We start from the raw sequence: 20826 nt of genomic DNA on the forward strand, positions 1-20826 counted from the left end.
GCTATGTTTCTATTAGCAGCTCCTCAAATCTTCCTGATAAACTTTACCAACACTTTAAAACTAGGGTGTAACTGGTTGTCTGTAGGTCCAGTCTGTTGGTGGGGCCCATCCGTCCTTCAGGAAGTTACGCCTGTTCATTAAAAAAAACCTTTATGTTGACTTCTTTTTGTTCTTGCTCCTTCTGTTCTCTCTTCCTGAAGGATAAGTGTTTTTGTGACATTTTGATAACTTTTCTTCCACCGGAGTTTTGGAGGTTTGTGAGCTCAGCAGCTCATATGACCATGATGTGCGATACCAACCGCGGCCACCAGGGGGCCCCATGAGCAATTTGTTTTGATGTTTTGCTTTATGTAACAAATATTTCTGCATACATCATCAAATATATTATTGTAAAAAAAATCTGAACTTTATAATGAAGTTGTGTGTTTTTCTTAATATTATCACATGGAAATCATCACTAAACAAAAAATAAAAGCTCAGTTCCACTTAGGGCCCAGCGGTCCAAAGTTTGCTTTGCCTTGGGCCGGCCCTGAGTGGGACCATGTAAATATTGAATCAGAGGGGTCCTAGGATAGAGCCTTGCAGAACCCCACATGTGACCTCTGACCTCTCCCATGAGATCCCAGTTCTTCATGTCGGACTGGTACCAGTCTGGACTGGTACCAGTCCAGACTGGTACCAGTCCAGGCTGACCCCCGTCCGACTGGAACAGTAACTAACTGCCTCAGAACCCATCAGTTCGCAGAACCATCAATTATGGACCCGGAGCTCGGCCGGGTTCTGGTGGAGATGGAAACGCAGCAGCAGGGTGGGAAAATTAAAATAAATCAGTTTTACGAGTGGCCTAGTCAAAGTCTTGATTTAAATCCTACTGAGATGTTACAGCCTGACCTTCAGCAGGTTGTTCTCCCAGTTCAGAGAGGGTCAAAGGTCGTCTACAGGAATGTTAGAGACTGAGCTCAAGGTGTGAAAACTTTTTCACATGGAACCAGTTAAATGATGGGGGTGAATCACTTCCTGTGGTTTTTCAGAATAAAAGCCTGAGTGTGGTGATGGGATTAACTCTGTAGGGATTTTCATTTCCACTCCGGAACAATCTCATTAAATCCCCGCAGGATTCCTCAGACATTCCTCCGTCAGCGCACAGCAGAACCAGAACTGGGTCACAACCTGGAACCGGATCAGGGCCGGGCCCGGAAGATGACACACATTAATAATAATAATAGTTTACTAGAGAAAACCGGCAACGTAGAGACAAACACTCAGACCGAGTCAATAAATAAACTCAGGGGCGCGTTATGGGGGGGGGGTGATGACAATTCTAGGGGCCCTGACCAGCAGGGGGCCCTCCACAATTTATTTATTTATTTATTGTTCATAGAAATAAAAAAATAAAAAATGGGTCCCTGTCAATTACAGAATGAATCATATTGTGTTTTCTAAAATTGTTTTTAGCAGTAAAAATCAAATGTTACCCTCCCAGACCAAAACACACATCTACATTTGCCCTGAACCCCCCTGGATCTGCATGAAATGGTTCGTTCCTGCTCAGCGGTGACGTTTTCAGCAGCAGTCAGTTCAAGACAAGAACGACTGGCTGTTGCTAAGCTGCCTAGAAAACTTATAAAGTTGGGTTTTCAAGAAATAGACAGAGAAAAAGGTTAAAGTGTCGATTTGTAACCCAGTTTTTCTCCAAGAGGTGAGTAGACTGAGATCACCAACCATTTAGCATAGTTAGTTTAGCTAGACTGTTTGCCTCCATTTCACTAGCATTTAATGAATTAAGGAAATAATTTACCAAGATATTCATATATTTAACTTGTCCCTTGTACATTTAACCACTTAACAACAGATGAGTCAGTCAGCAGCAGCTCTAACCCACGTCCCCCAGATCTGTTTTCTCCTGAGTGAAATTAAAGCTGCATTATGTCACTTTTATAAAAATATATTTTTTCATTGTCATTATGTTGTGACAGGATGGTATGAGAGGTAATATGTGAAAAATTCCTGGCGGCGCCCCTGAATAAACTCAACGAAACATTTTTAGTCCTGCGACTCGATCCTGACGGGATCTTCAGTTCTGAATTGAACCTCTGACTGCTGGAGAACAGCGTCTTCCTGCTTCCTGTCCTGACAGGAAACACTTTCAAAATGTCAACTCGGTTTGACCTCACCTGAGAGGGTCCAGTTCAGACCTTCAGTCGGTACTGGCGGGATGAGACTCTGTTCTCTGGTTAAACTTGGCCTCTGTCAGAGTAGAGCTCAGTGGGTCAGAACCAGAACCAGAACCCTGGTACCGAACAGAGAACCATTGGTGGTCGGTTCCGACCCATTTTATTAAGACAGGCTCCAATCAGCTCTCTGAGCCTCAGAACCTCCAGCTGAGCCATTTGGACCCGACGGTCCCAGAACCTCCAGTTGGCTCGGTTCTGTGGCTTCAGTAAGCAGAACCGAGCTGAACCCGACTGAATCTGAAGTTTCTCCTCAGACTTTATTTGAGCCATCTTGGACCTCCATGGCTGCTGGTTGGGAACTGAAACCAGATAGCAGATTTAATGAGTTCATGACGAGCCGAGGGTTCGGCAGAAAACACAGCTGATCAAACTGATCCCAACTGACTGGAGTAAACACACACACACAGATCAAACACACACACACACACACACGCGCGCGCGCACACACACACACACACGCACACACACACGCACACACACACATTCAATCAGAGGACTGAATGCAGTGATGATAGTAATAAATTCAGTCCCATTCTGCGTCATTTGGAGATTACAGCTCGCGCGGCGCCCGCAGCTGTGACGTCAGCAGCAGATGAAACGTGTCAAAGCTTCAGTTTCACCGAAGCGAAGCTGGAGAATCTGATTAATACAGAAAGTCTGAATAACAAAGCGAGTTTCATCTTCAGGTCCGTTTGCTCCTGATTTCACCTGAACTCACCAGATCCATGAAGACTGCTGTTGCCATAGTTACTGTTGCTGTAACACCTTAACTGTCACCATCATGGAGCTGCAGCAGGAAAAGCAACTGGTTCTCTGAGGAATCGACTCTGATGCAACAGGACGAGAGGGTTTCCCAAACCTTTTCCCCAGTGGGTCCCAAACCTTTTCCCCACTGGTCCCAAACCTTTCCCACTGGGTCCCAAACCTTTTCCCCAGTGGGTCCCAAATCTTTTCCCCACTGGGTCCCAAACCTTTTCCCAGTGGGTCCCAAACCTTTTCTGGGCCCCCCAGTGGATTACAAATGGCTGTCCAGTTGAATCGACTTTTTTACCGACGTTGACCTACAGGTCCGGTCCGGTCCGGTCTGGTCCGGTCTGGTCCGGTCCGGTGTCTGTAGGTCTGTAGGCTCAGTGTTCTGTTTGGGCTGAATGTGGACCAGTTCTGGTATCAGTCAGACTAAACACTGAGTTACATCTGGGATAGAATCCCAGCTGGGAATGTGTCCAGTTTCCTTTACGGACCAATCGGGTTGGGTTTTAATCCGAGTCCAGAGTGACACAGACAGGAAGTGACATCACAAAGACGGTCTGATGAGCTTCTGTGAGTTTATTCAGGTCAAAGGAAAATGTCAGAACGTTGTCACAGTGATGGAAGAGCTGTCCTACGTCACCATGGCAACAGAGACAGGCAGATGTGTGATGTTTCCTACGTTACATGATGGGTCAGAACCGGTCCTGCTGGAGTTCAGGTCGGGCTTCGGGTAGAACGTGCAGCTGTTGAACCCGGGTTCTGTCAGAACCACATGCCTTTAAAGGGTCCTGTGATCAGAACCGGGTTCTGTCAGAACATATTACTATTACTTGGCTGGATCCATGAAACAGAACCAAACCAAATATTGTCCTGTACATGCCTTCATTCTTTCTAAGCAGAAGTTCTGCGTTGTTCTCCTGGGTTTGGTTCTGGTGAAGCGCTGTGGAGTGAGTATGGTGGGTTCTGGCGCTCCGGGTCAGACATCAGGAACTTTCTGTCCAACATATGACAATATGATCCCTCAGCACATGAAGGCTAATGAAGCCATGGAGATCTGCGGGTCCATTAGGACCATAAACCACGAGTCGGCATTTCTTGAAATATTGCAGAACCAAAAGTTCTGGTTCCGGTTCTGATGGGCCAATGGTCCTACTCTGAATGGAGAACCATTTAGGTGTATTTATGTGCTTTGTAGTTTGTTACTGTCGACAGAAAAACTTGTTCACAGCAGGTAGAAAGTTTGCATATATTTATAACTTTCATGTTATAAACATCCTGACTTGTGTGTAAAACATGACATGTTCTGTTTTCACGCTCTGATCTCTGCCTACATCCAGTGGAGGCCAGCGACGCTCCAGACTCTCCACTTATCACCGACAGTCTGGGTCACGTGGAGGTTAAGGGTTCTGCTGAAGTTTCACTAGGACATTAGTTGGTCCAGCCTTTCAGCTGACCGCATCATTCCAGTCTGACCCCTGGCTGCTGGTCATGCCTCCAACAGCCCCATCCTCCGCTCAGCTCCACGTCAATCACAATGTTTGGGGTCAGGAAAGGTCAGATCCAGACCTGTGCTGAGGTTCCTCCATCTCCAGAGCTCCTGCCTGCATAAATCTCACTTGGTCGGTGTGAAGAACCAGGGAACCCGTTAGTACTGCTGGTTCTGGTTGTTGAAGACTCACCTGCAGCTTAGCGGTGGAGTCGCAATGACATCAAGGTGCTGCCATCTTTATTAGTTGGTGGAACTTTGAATGGTTTTGGTTCCACTGTGTTCTCAGATTAATCAGCCCAGTTTGGGTCTCGGTGTCCAGGATTGGTCCAGATCTGAACAGAACATCTGAAACAGTTTTGTGGATATTACTGACCCATTTCCAATGAGGCCTAACTTTCTCCTGCTGCTTCTGGTCTCCACAGAACCGATTCCACCTGCAGATGGTGACAGGGGTTCCAGAATCTGTTCTGTCTGATCTGTTGCTGGCGGTTCTGCGGCGGTCCGGTTGGAGGGAGGGGACGGTGGTTCTGTGCCGAGGCTGGGAGGAGGCGGGTGGCCTCCTGCGGTTCCTGGACTCGCAGACCTCTGGTCCTTGGGACGGATCGGGCGCAGTCACCTGGCACCTGCAGGAGCTGCTGAACCTGACCCAGTCGGCCCATGACGACACTCAGATCCACGACTTCCTGTCCGACATTTCAGACGGAACCAGCCCCCGCCTGCGGCGGTGCTGCTGTTCGGAGCGGACCCTGAGTGCGCGGCGGCGGTGCTGCGCAGCGCCCAGGACCTCGGGCTGACTCTACCCCGGGTCCACTGGGTTCTGGGCCAGCCACTCAGTCCCGACGTGCTGCACACCTTTGGCCTGCCGCTCGGCCTGCTGGCCTACGGAGAGGTGGACCGGAAGCCGCTCGACTTCTACATCAGAGACGCCCTGCAGCTGATCACCAGAGCTGTCGCCGCGGCGACCGTGGTGAGACCAGACCTGGCTCTGGTCCAGAACACGGTGAGCTGCTACGACACAGCAGAGGCACCAACAGCAGGGCGGTACCTGTCCAGGTGAGACACCATCCGTCAGGGGTCAGAGGTCAGGGTTATTGCAGATGGACCCCACTGGGTTTCCTAACAGGTCCAGTTTCTCTGTAAATGCATCATCCAAACTTTTCATTTTTTCATCTATCGATTAAGTTTTTCTTTTCCTTAAAAACCATCAATTTTCACAAAAAAAAATTTTTATCCCATAAAATGCAAACAAGGGTTTTTACTCATAAAAATGTTTAATTTATAATATCTGTTACATTGTTTCATTTCTAATATAGACTCTTGTGTCAGATAATCTAAGTCAATGTTAGAGAATAATTAATTATTTTAGATTTACAGAATCTCAGTTATCCTTCATAGCAGCTGAACCCGTATTACACCAAACACTGTAGCTAATATTAGCTGGTATCTCACCGGTGGACATAAATACAGTAAAGTTATAATGACAATATATACACAATAATATGTCCATCTTACTTGTGAAATGTTGTCTGTGGAGCCTCACATTAATAGTCCATCGATCAGAACAACAATATCCTCAGTGCTGAGGCATCTTCTGCTGTTTTGGTTGAGCAAAGTAGGAGGACGACCTCTCCAAGATGGCCGCCATATTTCCTGCTCGGGAGCAGCCAATGCGGGGTCTACTCTTATACGTATTATGCCTATGCTGGACGCTCTTTGAGATGCTAACATACGGTGGCCAACAGGTGCAAATGCGCAGCAACAGAGAAAACATGCAAACAAAAAAAAGACACGCGCACAAATGAAATGCAGCAAACAAAAGAAAAGATGCAAACAAAAAAGTGCTGAAAACCGGAAGTGCTCCAGACCACTAGAGGGAGTCGAACAGAAAACAGCTGTGTCCAAATTTAGGGTCTGCATCCTTTAAAGCGGGTGTTCAGAAAAGCAGCAATGGTGGCAAAATTATTTTTGCTGTATTACACTTAAAATTACACGAAATTATTTTTACAATGTTTTTAGGCGAGAATGTAGATGTATAAATCTGAAATATCTGCTCGGCTAATCAATAAATCACTTAATTACAATATTGCTCCGACGTTTTCGGACCTGTCCGGCTCCCCTCCCAGCTGGCAGCTGGCCGGGAGCTCCAGGTTCGGTACGCCGAGAGAGAGCCATGTCTCCCGGCAACTCGTTAGAAAAACTCCCGATAGTTTCCCCTATAACAAGTTCCGTAGCTTTCTGTGTACTTTTAAATCTGCTTCTAGTCGCATCTTTTCGGGCCTGCTACTGCCTCTAGTGGCGTGGGGTGGTAGCACAACTAATATAATTATGTCACTAAAGGAGAATACCACAAAATCTTTACTATTTACTATTAATTTCGCTATTACTGGCAACATGAAAGACAAATTATCTTCTAAAATACCACATTTTTCTTCAGGATGTAAAGCTAATTAGGTGACATAAACAACACCTTTATACATTATAAATAATATCTATATATCTCCATCACTTATAGGAGGAAGAAAGAAATCAGACATGAAAAACAACATTATCAACAACAATAAAAATACCATATACAAAATATACATAAGAAATTTAATTGAGCAAAAGTCAATAATGAACAAATTAATTAGGTTCACAGACGAATAACCAGGATTGTTAAACAAGCAATAATCCACATTTTGTTTTGTTGGTAGAGTCCAATATATGGGAAAAATATGATTAAACTATTTAGTCTTCGAGGTGGAAGTTTTTATTTGACTAAAACAATAAAATTAATTAATAGAATCATAATATAAACAATTAGTGCATCAAGTAAACACTTAGCATGCTAAAGATAAATGTTATCATTTAGTTTGGCTCAGAATAATTATTGCACTGTCAGTGAATGACGTCTAATAGATGTTCTATATTAACCAGAGGAAACAGTGACGCCTTCAGGAGCTCAAACTGAGGAATAAAGAGGATGGATGATCTAAACAGTTTAGACAGAGATGTTTTTGGTTTCAACACTATTTACCTGCTATTTCTGCTGCTATTCCAAATATTCTTAAAAGTTTGTCTGTTAGTCAGCAGCTCATGTCACCAAACCAGCCGGAGATGAAAAGTTAAAACCTGAGATGACTTAAAACTTAAGTTAATTTTTTTAGGTTTTAACATTTTAACTCATTGTTAAATTGTTAACATTACTTAACTAGAGGTAATGTTAGCTAATGTTACGTCTAACTAACTAGAGGTTTTGCACAAGTTGCACTTGTTATATCACTGGGTCTTTTTAAAAGATAGGTTGACGTTTCTTAAAAATGTAATCAGTGTTTTCAGCAAAGTTGATCTGACTGTCCAGGAATAATCCAAGGTATTTAAAATGTGCCATAGTTTCAACAGGTTGGCCATCGAGTGAAACTGGAACCACTTTCAGGTTTTATGTCATTTAATTAGCTCTACTTCCTTAAGAAAATTAAAAGGTTTGGTGTTTTGTGAGGGATTTTATCTTTTGTGGTTCCAGTTATGCCAGAATTAATAATAAATAATAAAGACTTTGGTATTCTGACTTAGTAATGTATTTATATTAGTTGTGCTACCACCCCACGCCACTAGAGGCAGTAGCAGGCCCGAAAAGATGCTTAAAATGAGCAGATTTAAAAGTTCACCGAAAGCAACGGAAATTGTTAAAAACTGAGCTTCGCTGAAGTAAATAAAAGAGAGAAGTTGAAATACATGCTGAGAGAGAAACTCCTTCCTAAAGATGAAGCTACATCACAGATTTCAAAAGAAAATTAAAACGGGAGGCCGCGGATAATATAGGAAATAGCGCCCCCTTCACTTCCGGAGTGCAATGGTCCCATTTCCAAATAAGGTAAGAGGCTGACTGGTCCGTCCCGCCCCTTCCTGTTTGCTGCAGCGACGTCCTTCTCTAGAGGTCTGGTTCGGTGGTATGGCTGTTAGCATACCACCGAACCGGTTCAGCTGATGCTGAACCAAACACAACGCGACAGACGGTGGGAGAAAAAGACAAGCAGCGCTAACAGATTTATTACTACTGGAGATGCTAACAAAGCTTGATCACCGGTACTAAATGTGAAATCATCACCAGTAACAGATGTTGCCGAACCGGACAGTTATCCACCTTATTCCTACGCCCCATGATGCTTTGAGTTATGGGCGTGACTTCCGCCGCAAGCCGGAACTTCCATTTGTTTACACGTTACCCTACGCTAACCGGCTTTTGTCAGAGCTTTAGGCTATAAAATATGTGGGAACAACATCGATCAAAGCTTAAATGTGATAATATCGGCTAACCTACAGCTATTACGGGGAGGGATGACAACTTGAAGACATGGCCGCATTTCTTCAAGTCTCACTAGCATGTAGCTACTTCACTGACTCAGTTGCTTCAGATGCAGATGTGGGTTATCTTGAACTTGCTGCAGCAACAAACTAAATGTGGTCTGATTATTAGAGAACAGCCACGAACAGCACAACAGTTACCCGAGCTTCACAAGGGCATCCTGCCACACTTTCCAGTTGCTCTCAGTAACAGGTTAATGTGATTCGGTTCCAGTCCAGTGGGGAGATTCAGCTGTTGCGTAAGATCTGAAGCGCAGCAGCTTAACACTCATCACTGTTTTGGCTGGAGCAGTCAGTTGGAAGTTACGCATCATTTACCCAGAATGCATTGCAGCGTGACCAACATGGTGACATTCCTGTGAAAATATTTATTAAAGTTTATAAAACTACATAACGTACAGTATTATTACTGTTTTTTTACATCTAAAATAAATATTTCCCAAATTAGGTCCATCTTTGTAACTAGTCGTGGATCCATTTAATGTCGAGCTTCATTAACCAAATGGAAAACAAGACTTCAGACACCGAGACGCTGTCGGTGCTCCACAGACTACCGTTAGCCTAACGTTAGTCTACAGACTACCGTTAGCCTAACAGTAGTCTACAGACTACCGTTAGGCTAACGCTAGTCTATAGACTACCGTTAGCCTAACGTTAGTCTACAGACTACCGTTAGCCTAACGTTAGTCTACAGACTACCGTTAGCCTAACGTTAGTCTACAGACTACCGTTAGCCTAACAGTAGTCTGTAGACTACTGTTAGGCTAACGCCGCTTTAGCTTTAGAAGCTAACAGAAAATGGTTGGGCTGTTGATGGATTTGTTCCATCAACAAAAGCTAATCATTTTTATTTCTTCCTTTATCTTTTTTGGTGTCGTTTCTTTAAGTGTCCAACGTTGGAATGAACAACATAAATTTGAAAGTGAAATCTTGGTGAAGAAATCTTTATTTCTATTCTCTTTGAATGTGAAATTGTTATTTCGCAAAGCATTGCTTTCTTGGTCTGTTCTTATTAATATATGAGATTTTGGTTGGGATGTTTTATTCTGAAGTGAAAAGTCATCATCAATGGAGCCTGATTCCAATTTGCCATGGCAACCACTGAAATACGGACACTAGGTTGGCTGCAGCTTTAAAGAAAAAATCAGACTCAGCTGATAAAATCTGACTTGGTTTCCCAGCACTGAGTGGTCGACCGATTCAAATGTTTTGTTCATATAGTTTGAAACTAGAAGTTAAGACCTGGTTTACTTCCTGTTTGCTCTGTTGGTACTGAGCCCAGTTCTGGTTCTGGTTCTGCTGGAGGTTCCTTCCTGCTAAAGTGGAGTTTTTCCTTACCTCTGTTGCCCCCTGCTGGTCAGGAGGAGTGATGTGAATAATGATCGGAGCTTGATGCTGTGGTTGATAACTGGATCAGCAGGAAGAATCAGTTTGTTTTTAAAGTTCTATCAAAAGTTGCTGTGAATTAATCAACAATTGAAACTCATGAAAATGTAAATATTATTATTTCTGCAGAGGTATTTTTACATGCGTCACTCTGGAGAGCCTCATATCCTCAATGACTGTTACTGCCAACAAAATGTCATGAAGTAGAGTTCAGCGTTCAACCCTGAGGCGTTCGGCAGCATTAATAATATAATTCATAACATGTCCTGATATGCTAACAAACTGCTTTCATCTGCTTTTTAAAGGAGGCTGGATCTTTCCTTGCTGCTGGTCTGAGTCTGCTGGATTTCAGCTGTTTTTCTTTTCCTGCAGGTTCCTGGCCAACACCTCCTTCTCTGGACTAACGGGTCCAGTTGGCGTTGACCAGAACCGCTCTCTGGTTCTGACTTCGCAGCGGTTCCACATCTGGAGCCTGCGGCGGGATGCGCTGGCCAGCCGGCCTGGGTGACGGTGGGCAGCTGGGAGGACGGCCAGCTACAGGTGGAGGACCAGGAGGTCTGGCGGGGCCCAAACCCCGGCGTCGGGCTGAGGGTCGAGCGGAAGGAGTGGGGCCGCTGGAGGCCCGGGACGCCCGTGGAGGGGATGCGGGTCCGGGTGGTGACCCTGGTGGAGCATCCCTTTGTGTTCACGCGGGACGTGGACGATGATAGCAGCTGCCCCGCCGGCCAGTTCTGCCTGGACGCCAGCACCAACAGCTCAGAGACTCTGGAGCGCTACTTCCTGGAGGTGGCAGCTGGGAACGGCAGCTCGCTGCCTCTGGAGTACAGGAAGTGTTGCTATGGTTACTGCATCGACCTGCTGGAGAAGCTGGCTGAGGACCTGGACTTCCACTTTGACCTCTACATCGTCGGAGACGGAAAGTACGGAGCGTGAAGGGCGGTCGTTGGACGGGGCTGGTGGGCGACCTGCTGAGCGGCCTGGCAGACATGGCCGTCACTTCCTTCAGCATCAACTCCGCCCGCAGCCGTGTCATCGATTTCACCTCGCCCTTCTTCTCCACAAGCCTGGGCATCCTGGTGCGGAGCAAGGACACGGCGGCCCCCATCGGAGCCTTCATGTGGCCCCTGCACTGGTCCATGTGGGTGGGCATCTTCCTGGCGCTCCACATCACAGCGCTCTTCCTCACCCTGTACGAGTGGAAGAGTCCGTTTGGGATGACGCCTCATGGTCGCAACAGGGTCAGAGTGTTCTCCTACTCCTCGGCTCTGAATCTGTGCTACGCCATCCTGTTTGGGCGAACAGTGTCGTCCAAGACGCCAAAGTGCTGGACCGGCCGCTTCCTGATGAACCTGTGGGCCATCTTCTGCCTACTGGTGCTGTCCAGCTACACCGCCAACCTGGCAGCCGTCATGGTGGGGGAGAAGACCTTTGAGGAGGTCTCTGGGATCCACGATGCCAAGGTGAGAGAGCAGCTTCATGCTACTGTGAGCCTGGAGCAGAGGAAAGGTGCAGGGCAGAATCAGAACCAGCAGAAGAGACTGGACTGGGCTGATTGTTTGATCAGGAAGCTGATCTGATCATTTCACTCGGATCTGCAGACTTGTTATCTGTTCAGTGGAAGAACAGCAGATTCAGTTTGCTCTGTGGATCACCTGCTCTGCTCTAATTACTTTTTAATTCCGCAGCTGACTGAAGCATGAAACACACTGCTGGTGTTTGTGCAGCCGGCGCTGCTGGGAGCTCAGAGGGCTTTAATTGGACGTCCATCTGTGTGAGATGAGCTTTTATCTTTTAATGTACAGAGCTGAAGTTCTGCAGCTCAACATTCTCTGTCTCCTCAAACCTTCCCGGAGCGAGTTGAGGACTGTGCCATGGCGCTTGCTTTCAGCCTTTTGAAAGGGACTCCGATCAACTTTTGTTCAATTTCTGTCTTCATCAGACTTCGGTAGAAACAGACCTGAGAGAGGCAACAGAAACTGGTTCACACTGACTCTTAGAGAAGTAGTGACTCATGATGGGAACACTGCCTTCCTTAGGATTAATGTCACCATTAGAAACCTCCTGTCCAGGAGAGATGATCCATGCATTTGTTGCTTCAGGTCTTGACTACTGTAACTCTTTACTATCTTTACTAAAGCCTTCCGCTCCATAGAGACCTGATGGGTCCATATGTTCCCAACAGAACCCTTCAGTACCAGGCTGCTGGTTCTAGCAGTAGAATGAGAGGAAGATCCTGTAGACATCAGGCTCCTTCCTCTGCAGTCAGGAGCTCAGAGAAGTTATGAATGAAACTATTGTAATTCAATGACCTAGAAGGGGGGCCGACCTGAGAACATCTAACCTGCAGGATTGCTGCAGTCAACGACTCAACGCTAGTGATTGTCTGCTGTCGCCCCCTTCTGGTCCTTTAGGAGTGAATGCTGCAGGTCAACGACTCAGTTCTCTGCTGGGTTTACTTTGACAGAAACTTTTAAACTCATTTAAATCTTTATCTGAATTTGATGCGTTGATTTATAACTCGGATCAACTGGAATAGCTGAAATCTGTCTGGATGACAGATCTAGAAACATCAGATTAGATGTTTCTAGATCTGATGGCTTCGGAATAAAAGTTTCTGGGTGAGTTTGTAGACTCTCAGTCATCCATGACATCACAATCTCAAGAGATCAAGTACCTTAGAAAGCAACTGGACTAGAGAAGAGAATAAGTTATGTCAGCCTCTCATCCAAAAGGTGAAATATCTTCAGGAAACAAGAGGGAAAGTCCAGCTTTGAAGCTAGCACATGTTGCCTAGCAGGAAGGAGGTCCTGGCTTAGATTCAGCGCTTCGGTCCGTCTGCATGTTCTCCCGGTGGATGATCAGGTTCTCTCCAGGTACTCTGGTTCTGGTTGTTTGTTAATGTTTTTCCTTCCCCTGGTATGTTGTGTTACTCAAAAAGGTCAGTTCAAAGTCAGCAGACATTAAACAGCAGATTTCTTCTCATTTCTTCTTCGTTGGTGTCCAGCTGCACCATCCATCGAAGGGCTTCCGCTTTGGGACGGTGAGAGAGAGCAGCGCTGAAGACTACATGAAGAAGAGCTTCCCAGAAATGCACGAGTACATGCGGCGCTTCAACGAACCGACAACGCCTGAAGGAGTCGCAACCCTAAAGTAAGAGTGCAGAGTCCGGTTCTGACAGATCTGAGGTTCTGTTGCACATGAGATGGAACCTCCTCTGTCTGCTTCTGGTGCTCCGACCGACTTCTAATGATCAGTCTCCATGGTAACATGGACTAACCATGTCCCTCTGTCCTGAAGGACAGATCCTCCTCAGCTCGATGCCTTCATCATGGACAAGGCCCTGCTGGACTATGAAGTTTCCATTGATGCCGACTGTAAACTGGCAACGGTTGGGAAACCCTTCGCCATCGAAGGTCAGTGTCTCAGTTTCCTGGTCCTGTCTCTGTGGGAGACAATCCTGCGTCTTCTAGGCGCGTCCCTTGTCCATAATGCCTCAATCAAATGACTGAATGTCCTCAGTGTCCAGGCAGGTTCTCCTGCTGATGGACAGACTTTTGGACTGGTTGTGTTGAAGCAGAGGCGCAGCACACTGGAGGACAGGAGCTGCCACATGTGGTCCAGAGCTCATGTCCACCGAGTTTTATTTCCATTTATTTTATGGAATTTTATCTTTGCCAAGTTGCTGTCATCACATTCATTTTCAGTCTCAAATGAACCAATAAAACGAACTGAAGAATCTGTTCGTTCAACTCATGTTCTACTGTAGAATCAGTTCATTAAAAGTCTCAAAATAACCATGGAAACAAACATTTCCGTCTGTCTCCGACAGGTTACGGCATCGGACTCCCCCAGAACTCTCCGCTGAGCTCCAACCTGTCCGAGTTCATCAGCAGGTACAAATCCGACGGCTACATGGACCTGCTGCACGACAAGTGGTACAAGGTGGTTCCCTGTGGGAACCGAGTGTTCGCCGTGACCGAGGTCAGTCTGAGCAGAACCCAGCAGAACCCAGCAGAACCCAGTGTCTGGATGACATGTCTGTTGTTGAAGAAGATTTTAGGTTATAATATACTTTAAGAAAATCTCTGGGTCAATCTTCCTCTCACGGATCCCAGGAAGTGAAGCCACACAGAAAACAACAATGAGTGTAGACAGAATTAGAGTTTAATCCAAAAGAAGACAACGTATGAAATCACACCAGAAACTGCAGAACAACAGAGACATACATTCATTACCTGAGACAGATGGAAAAGAAGAAGAAGGAAAGAAAAGCAAAGACGTCTTTGGAGAATTGCTAGAGCAAATCTGATTTGTTCCTCCTGTGTAGAAAGTTTTATAGTGAAGGCGTATTCTTGTCTTTAATTTATTCAAATAAGGCGTATCTCTGCTCATCCAACCAGCAGCGGTCTCTCTGACCCTCTTAAAGTTAGAAACTCCCTGCAATTTGTTTCCAAGATCAAACACCAGTTGTCCCCATTATCTAAATAAAGTGGAAGCAGAGATTCTCCTGAACTCAGGATGTTTTACGGCTTTTCACAGATCAGTGTGAAGCTGGAGCTTCTGATTGTTTCCACTCAGACAAAGTGCAGAATAAGTTATTATCAAACAATCTGCTGTAACTACAGGCAACATAAAGGTCAACAGGGCAGAATAAGTTATTAATCTGATTAATTAGGCTATTTCAATCAAGACGTGTTAAGTTTGAAAACTAGCATATTATAAATTTATTTTCTTAAAACTGTTTATGGTTCCAACTGCTTTTGTAGTAAATTATTATTTATAATGTGGATTTAAGGAAGAGTAGCCGTTGTCATGGAGACAGCTAATGGGGATCCAAATAAACACATTTTTGTTTACCTGTGGTGCGTTCAGTGTCCGACTGCGTGGTGCGTTCAGTGTCCGACTGCGTGGTGCGTTCAGTGTCCGACTGCGTGGTGCGTTCAGTGTCCGACTGCGTGGTGCGTTCAGTGTCCTACCGCGTGGCGCGTTCAGTGTCCTACCGCGTGGCGCGTTCAGTGTCCTACTGCGTGGTGCGTTCAGTGTCCTACCGCGTGGCGCGTTCAGTGTCCGACTGCATGGTGCGTTCAGTGTCCTACCGCGTGGCGCGTTCAGTGTCCGACTGCATGGTGCGTTCAGTGTCCTACTGCGTGGTGCGTTCAGTGTCCTACCGCGTGGTGCGTTCAGTGTCCTACCGCGTGGTGCGTTCAGTGTCCTACCGCGTGGTGCGTTCAGTGTCCCACTGCGTGGTGCGTTCAGTGTCCCACTGCGTGGCGCGTTCAGTGTCCTACTGCGTGGTGCGTTCAGTGTCCTACCGCGTGGTGCGTTCAGTGTCCCACTGCGTGGTGCGTTCAGTGTCCCACTGCGTGGCGCGTTCAGTGTCCTACTGCGTGGTGCGTTCAGTGTCCCACTGCGTGGTGCGTTCAGTGTCCCACTGCGTGGTGCGTTCAGTGTCCTACCGCGTGGTGCGTTCAGTGTCCTACTGAACCTACTGGTGAAGGTTAGGGGTCACCGACTTGACGCCGCCCCCTGCAGTCTGATTGAGGAACTGCTGTCTGTGTCAGACTCTGCAGATGGGCATCAGTCATTTCTCTGGACTCTTCGTGTTGCTGTGCGTTGGAGTGGGCGGAGCTCTGCTGACCCTCGCAGGTGAACACGGGTTTTACCGACTCGTCCTGCCGCACATCCGCCGCCGGCAGAACCTGAAGTACTGGCTGCACACGTCACAGGTGAGTCATGATGTCACGTCGGAGAGGAACTTCCTGTTCCTGGACGGAGAACTGAGGTCCTGATTTGTTTCCTGCAGAAGATCCACCGAGCTCTGAATCTGACGTACGACGATGTGAAGAGGCAGCGAGCCGACAGGGAGAAAAGGTTCTGGTTCTGATGGGACCCAGAATGGAACCATGATAAACATTTTTAAATATTTTAAAATTTCTCTGCATATTTTTAAGTCTGCTTAGGAAAATAAAACACATTTATGGCACTGATATCAATATATTGTCGTTTTGTACTAATAACTGACTTTATCTTTTTGACTTTGTCATTTGGTTGAAATTTATATTTAGTTTATATTTAGTTTATATTTAGTTTATATTTAGTTTATATTTAGTTTATATTTAGTTTATATTTAGTTTTAGGGTTTTTACTTTATCTCCATGCTTTTGTCAGTTTTAATCTGAACTGAGCAGAAAATGCTATAAATCAATAAATGAAGAGAATAAAATGTGCCTGTTTTGTTCAGCTGTAACCTGGAGAAGACCCAGGCAGACCAGGGGCCCCCGAGGCCCTCAGTACCTGCTGCCGCTGCCAGGTGGAACAACGAGTCCAGGAAGGAAACTCCAGCTGCTGCAGATGCTCCAGACTTCAAGCGAGTTCACTTCAGTCTGGAGACCCTGAACACGCGGCGCCTGCTGGCGCGCCTGGCGGTCACGGAGGCGAAAGGGGGCGGGGTTAGGGCTGACGGGGCGGAGCCTGTGAAGCCAAGGGCGGGGCCAAGCAGCCGGAAGTGTGAGAATGGGGGACCGGGAGCTTCACTGGCCAGTCTTGTGCTCTCACTGCCCTCCTCTTCCTCTGCGAGGACCAATGCCCCGCCCCTTCCGGGTGTGACTCCTCCCATTTCAGTAAAGACCCAACCCCTTCCTGAAATACCTCTTCCTGATGCAGCCCCGCCCGTCCCCGATACGGCACCGCCCCTTCCGGCTGAACTGGCGGCGCTGCAGCAGCAGATCGATCAGATGCGGGAGAACCTGAGGGCCGCGTTGGCTCGCCGGGCGGAGATCCAGACCTCACTAGCCAAGCCTGTTTCTACGGCAACCACCAGCCCCCCTCCAGTTTCGGTGGCTTCTACAGTGATCCCGCCCCCACCTTACCTGCCATCACCATGGCAACAAGCCTTTCTCCAAACAGGAAGAGCGTGACGACCATGACAGCCCCCCCTCACAGGGTGCTGTCCAAAGTCCCGCCCCTCCGCAGCAGGCTGTCCAATCAGCGGAGGTGATGCCTTCACGTAACTTCCTGTGAACAGATGTCTGGACTGAGAAACGATAGATTTTATTTTTACAACCAGATCAAATGTGAACGCGGCGTCCATCCCGTCGTTGCTCAGTGCTGCCCTCTGGTGGTCCACCGCAGCTGCTCACATTCCCGAATTTAGGACTTTATGAATATTTTCACTTTGTTCAGACCTGAAGCTGCTGCTGTAGGAACCTTTGTGTAAATGGGAATCAGGCAGGATGACCTGGAGGAGTCGAGGCATCGGCCCTGAAGAACTCCGCATTGAAATTCTTTTAGATTTGGTTTGTAAATGTTTAAATATGCAAACATTTGTTACTGCAGGTCAGATTTTTATTGTTCTATCTTTTAGTTTCAATAAAATCTACATTTGACTCTGGTGGCGTTTGTCTTTCACTGATTGGCTGACTTGTCAGGTTACCTGATTACCTGGCAGGTAACCCTGGTTACCTGTCAGGTGTTCCCATCGCCAGGATTCTGCCGTCAGAAACGTTGCAGGTTTTACTGAAACATTCAATTTTCTAGTCTGGGACAAAAAGAACAAAGGCAGAAACATAAAACAAACATTTATGGAACGATCGGTCAATTAACCTGCAGAACAAACTATTGTTAGGAATCAGGCATTGCATCAATGTTTGGCTCGTGTGATTATTAATAATTAGGATCAATACTTTATTGTCAATACAATTATTGATGAGTTAGTTTCTTTAAATTGAACTGAGGCACCAATCTGGAATCGTTAGCCGAACATGGCGGTTTCTAAAGGACTGAGTTCAATGCTATTGGAAAGCTAACTGACTTAGCAGGAAGGACTCAGAGATTCAGCCAATCAAACCTGAATGTTTATTAAAGCTACAGCGCAACTTTACAGTCCAACATAAATCAGTAGCGCTATGCTACCATCCTGTATTCAGCTGTGAGTCACAGTCAGTCGGTCGTAGGTCAACAGGAATCAGGGTCTGTAAATAGTGAAGCCTCAGAGTCCAAAACCAGGATTGTGGGTAAAACCAGGCAGTAAAACGGCTTCAGCTCGATTCTGAGGGTTCGAACAGCAGAGACCAGCTGGGTGTGACCTCTGACCTTCCGATGTTCAGAACAGCTGTGAGGCATTCACTGAACACTTCAACATTCTAGTATATAGTTTTCACACCACATAAAGGATTCAGGCTTCACACAACTGAAAATGGAATAAAAATTCAATTTTCCCTCCAAAAAATTCCCTCCACAATTTATTTTTTGTCATAGAAATAAAAAATGGGTCCCTGTCAATTACAGAATGAATCATATTGTGTTTTCTAAAATTGTTTTTAGCAGTAAAAATCAAATGTTACCCTCCCAGACCAAAACACACATCTACATTTGCCCTGAACCCCCCTGGATCTGCATGAAATGGTTCGTTCCTGCTCAGCGGTGACGTTTTCAGCAGCAGTCAGTTCAAGACAAGAACGACTGGCTGTTACTGTGCTGCCTAGAAAACTTATAAAGTTGGGTTTTCAAGAAATAGACAGAGAAAAAGGTTAAAGTGTCGATTTGTAACCCAGTTTTTCTCCGAGAGGTGAGTAGACTGAGATCATCAACCATTTAGCATAGTTAGCTTAGCTACAGACTGTTTTCCTCCATTTCACTAGCATTTAATGAATTAAGGAAATAATTTACCAACATATTAATATTTTTAACTTGTACCTTTTACCACTTAAGAGATGAGTCAGTCAGCAGCAGCTCTAACCCACGTCCCTCCTGATCTGTTTTCTCCTGAGTGAAATTAAAGCTGCATTATGTCACTTTTATAAAAATATTTTTTTTTATTGTCATTATGTTGTGACAGGATGGTATGAGAGGTAATATGTGAAAAATCTATTTCCTCTGCCTTCTCCCAGTCAGTGGCAGGAGAGTTTTAGTGCTGTCAATCACCATCTTATGTGGTGCTGCTCATCCTTCCTCCCCCTCACTCTGTGCTATGCTGCAGCTAGCTTAGCACAGAGCTGTGCTGCAGCTAGCATAGCACAGAGCTGTGCTGCAGCTAGCATAGCACAAAGCTGTGCAGATTCAAACTGAATGCTCAGGTTAGTTAGCATAGCTACCAATGACGGCAGATAAACGGTTTCCTGTAATGATAAGTTGTTTCTCCACCATTAGCACATTTAGCAGTGAGTGAATGAGGATGATTGACAGCACTAAGACCCTCCTCCTGGTTCTGATTGGTTGTTTTGGTCAGAACGGTGCATCACTTTAACCAGTAATTCAGGAAGCAGATGGAGGAGATGATTGTTTTCAGATTATCTGCCTCATAACAAACTGCTACATGGTGACAGCTGTAACAAATATGGAGAAACATATTTTTTATTGAAGTTATGAACTTTAATAAAAAAGTACATAACTTTTTTATTCAAGTAAAAAAGTTATGTACTTTTTTACTTGAATAAAATGCAACTACATAGTATTTTTGAGAAGTCTGGATTGCTTCATGTGTATGTGACTGTTGCCATGGAGACGCTTCAGTATCTAAAACTAATAGAAACATTAACAACCTACTTGAACACTGGATGTGGACCGTTGGATGTGAAATACATGAGCAGTAAAAGTCTTCCTTACGGCCGCCGTACTTTCTGCTTTAATACAAGCTTAAGGTTTTTCCATGGACTATTTCTGAGTTATTATATTAATAATCAGTCATCTGATGTCTGTTGTTCGTCTGAATGGTTTAAAGAGCTGCTATTATTGATATGACAGGAGCAGCGGAATGACGCCTGGTGGTGGGTGTGACGTCATAACGTATTGGCTGCTGGCTCTGTGTGAGGAAGCCGGTGACCGGTGGTCAGCAAAGTTTGGAGAATGATAATGAGAATTTCATAAATCGATAATTGTGACAGAACAAAGAGGTTTGGAGTTGATTGATGAGATTCCAGTTAAACCAGTGCTGCTCCACCACCGTCAGTTTGCTTTAGAATAATAAAACGTTTATTATTGTTGATGCTTTGGTGCAGAAAACTGATGGAAAATCGATTTATTGACTGCATGTTTATGTCTGTTAAGTACGGTGGCCGACAGGTGCAAATGCGCAGCAACAGAGAAAACATGCAAATAATAAAAATAAAAATAAAAATAAAACACACACAAATGAAACGCAGCAAACACAAAGTGCTGAAAACCGGAAGTGCTCCAGACTGGAGGGAGTCGAACCATCGCTCCATCTATTTTTATAAAACTGATTGTGACTCAGCGCCTCACCAGCCGCACGTCACTGGAGGAACCGGAAGGACCGGAAGTCCGTCACATTCAGTCAAAGTTAGCAGCAGGAGGAAACTGTCCTGCACCGAACATGTTGTGAGAATATTTGATTAAAATGTATGAAAACAGCTTTATTACCGTTTAAACATCCAAAATAAATAAATACCAAACAGTTTCAACTAATCATGGATTTTCAGCCACATTTGATGCAGCATTTGTACAACAGGAAGTTGATTTTGCTCCACAATCACAGCGCTGGCCCTTTAAATGAACCGGCCCAGCTCGGTCCAAACGGGTTCTGCCTCCCTCTTAACCTGACCCAGATCTGGTTCCGGCTCGGTGAACTGGGTCGGCTTCAGCCGTTTCAACCCGGGTAACGGTTCT

General features: G+C 45.6%; 1 protein-coding gene across 1 annotated transcript in view; it reads left to right on the forward strand.

Annotated features, from left to right (window-relative positions):
* grin3bb (glutamate receptor, ionotropic, N-methyl-D-aspartate 3Bb) overlaps window positions 1-17593 on the forward strand; it is a 19740-nt gene extending 2147 nt beyond the window's left edge. Inside the window, 12 exon segments of the mRNA XM_008406531.3 lie at window positions 4896-5157; window positions 5160-5526; window positions 10576-10688; window positions 10691-11131; window positions 11134-11663; window positions 13208-13353; window positions 13501-13616; window positions 14033-14184; window positions 15765-15929; window positions 16007-16074; window positions 16445-17058; window positions 17061-17593. Of these exon segments, the coding sequence (XP_008404753.2) occupies window positions 4896-5157; window positions 5160-5526; window positions 10576-10688; window positions 10691-11131; window positions 11134-11663; window positions 13208-13353; window positions 13501-13616; window positions 14033-14184; window positions 15765-15929; window positions 16007-16074; window positions 16445-17058; window positions 17061-17200 (3114 nt within the window). The 3' untranslated portion in view covers window positions 17201-17593.
* The last annotated feature ends 3233 nt before the right edge of the window (window positions 17594-20826 follow it).

Source organism: Poecilia reticulata, unplaced genomic scaffold, assembly GCF_904066995.2.
Source record: "Poecilia reticulata unplaced genomic scaffold, P_reticulata-male-v2 Scaffold_35, whole genome shotgun sequence".
NCBI classification, from domain to species: Eukaryota; Metazoa; Chordata; class Actinopteri; order Cyprinodontiformes; family Poeciliidae; genus Poecilia; species Poecilia reticulata.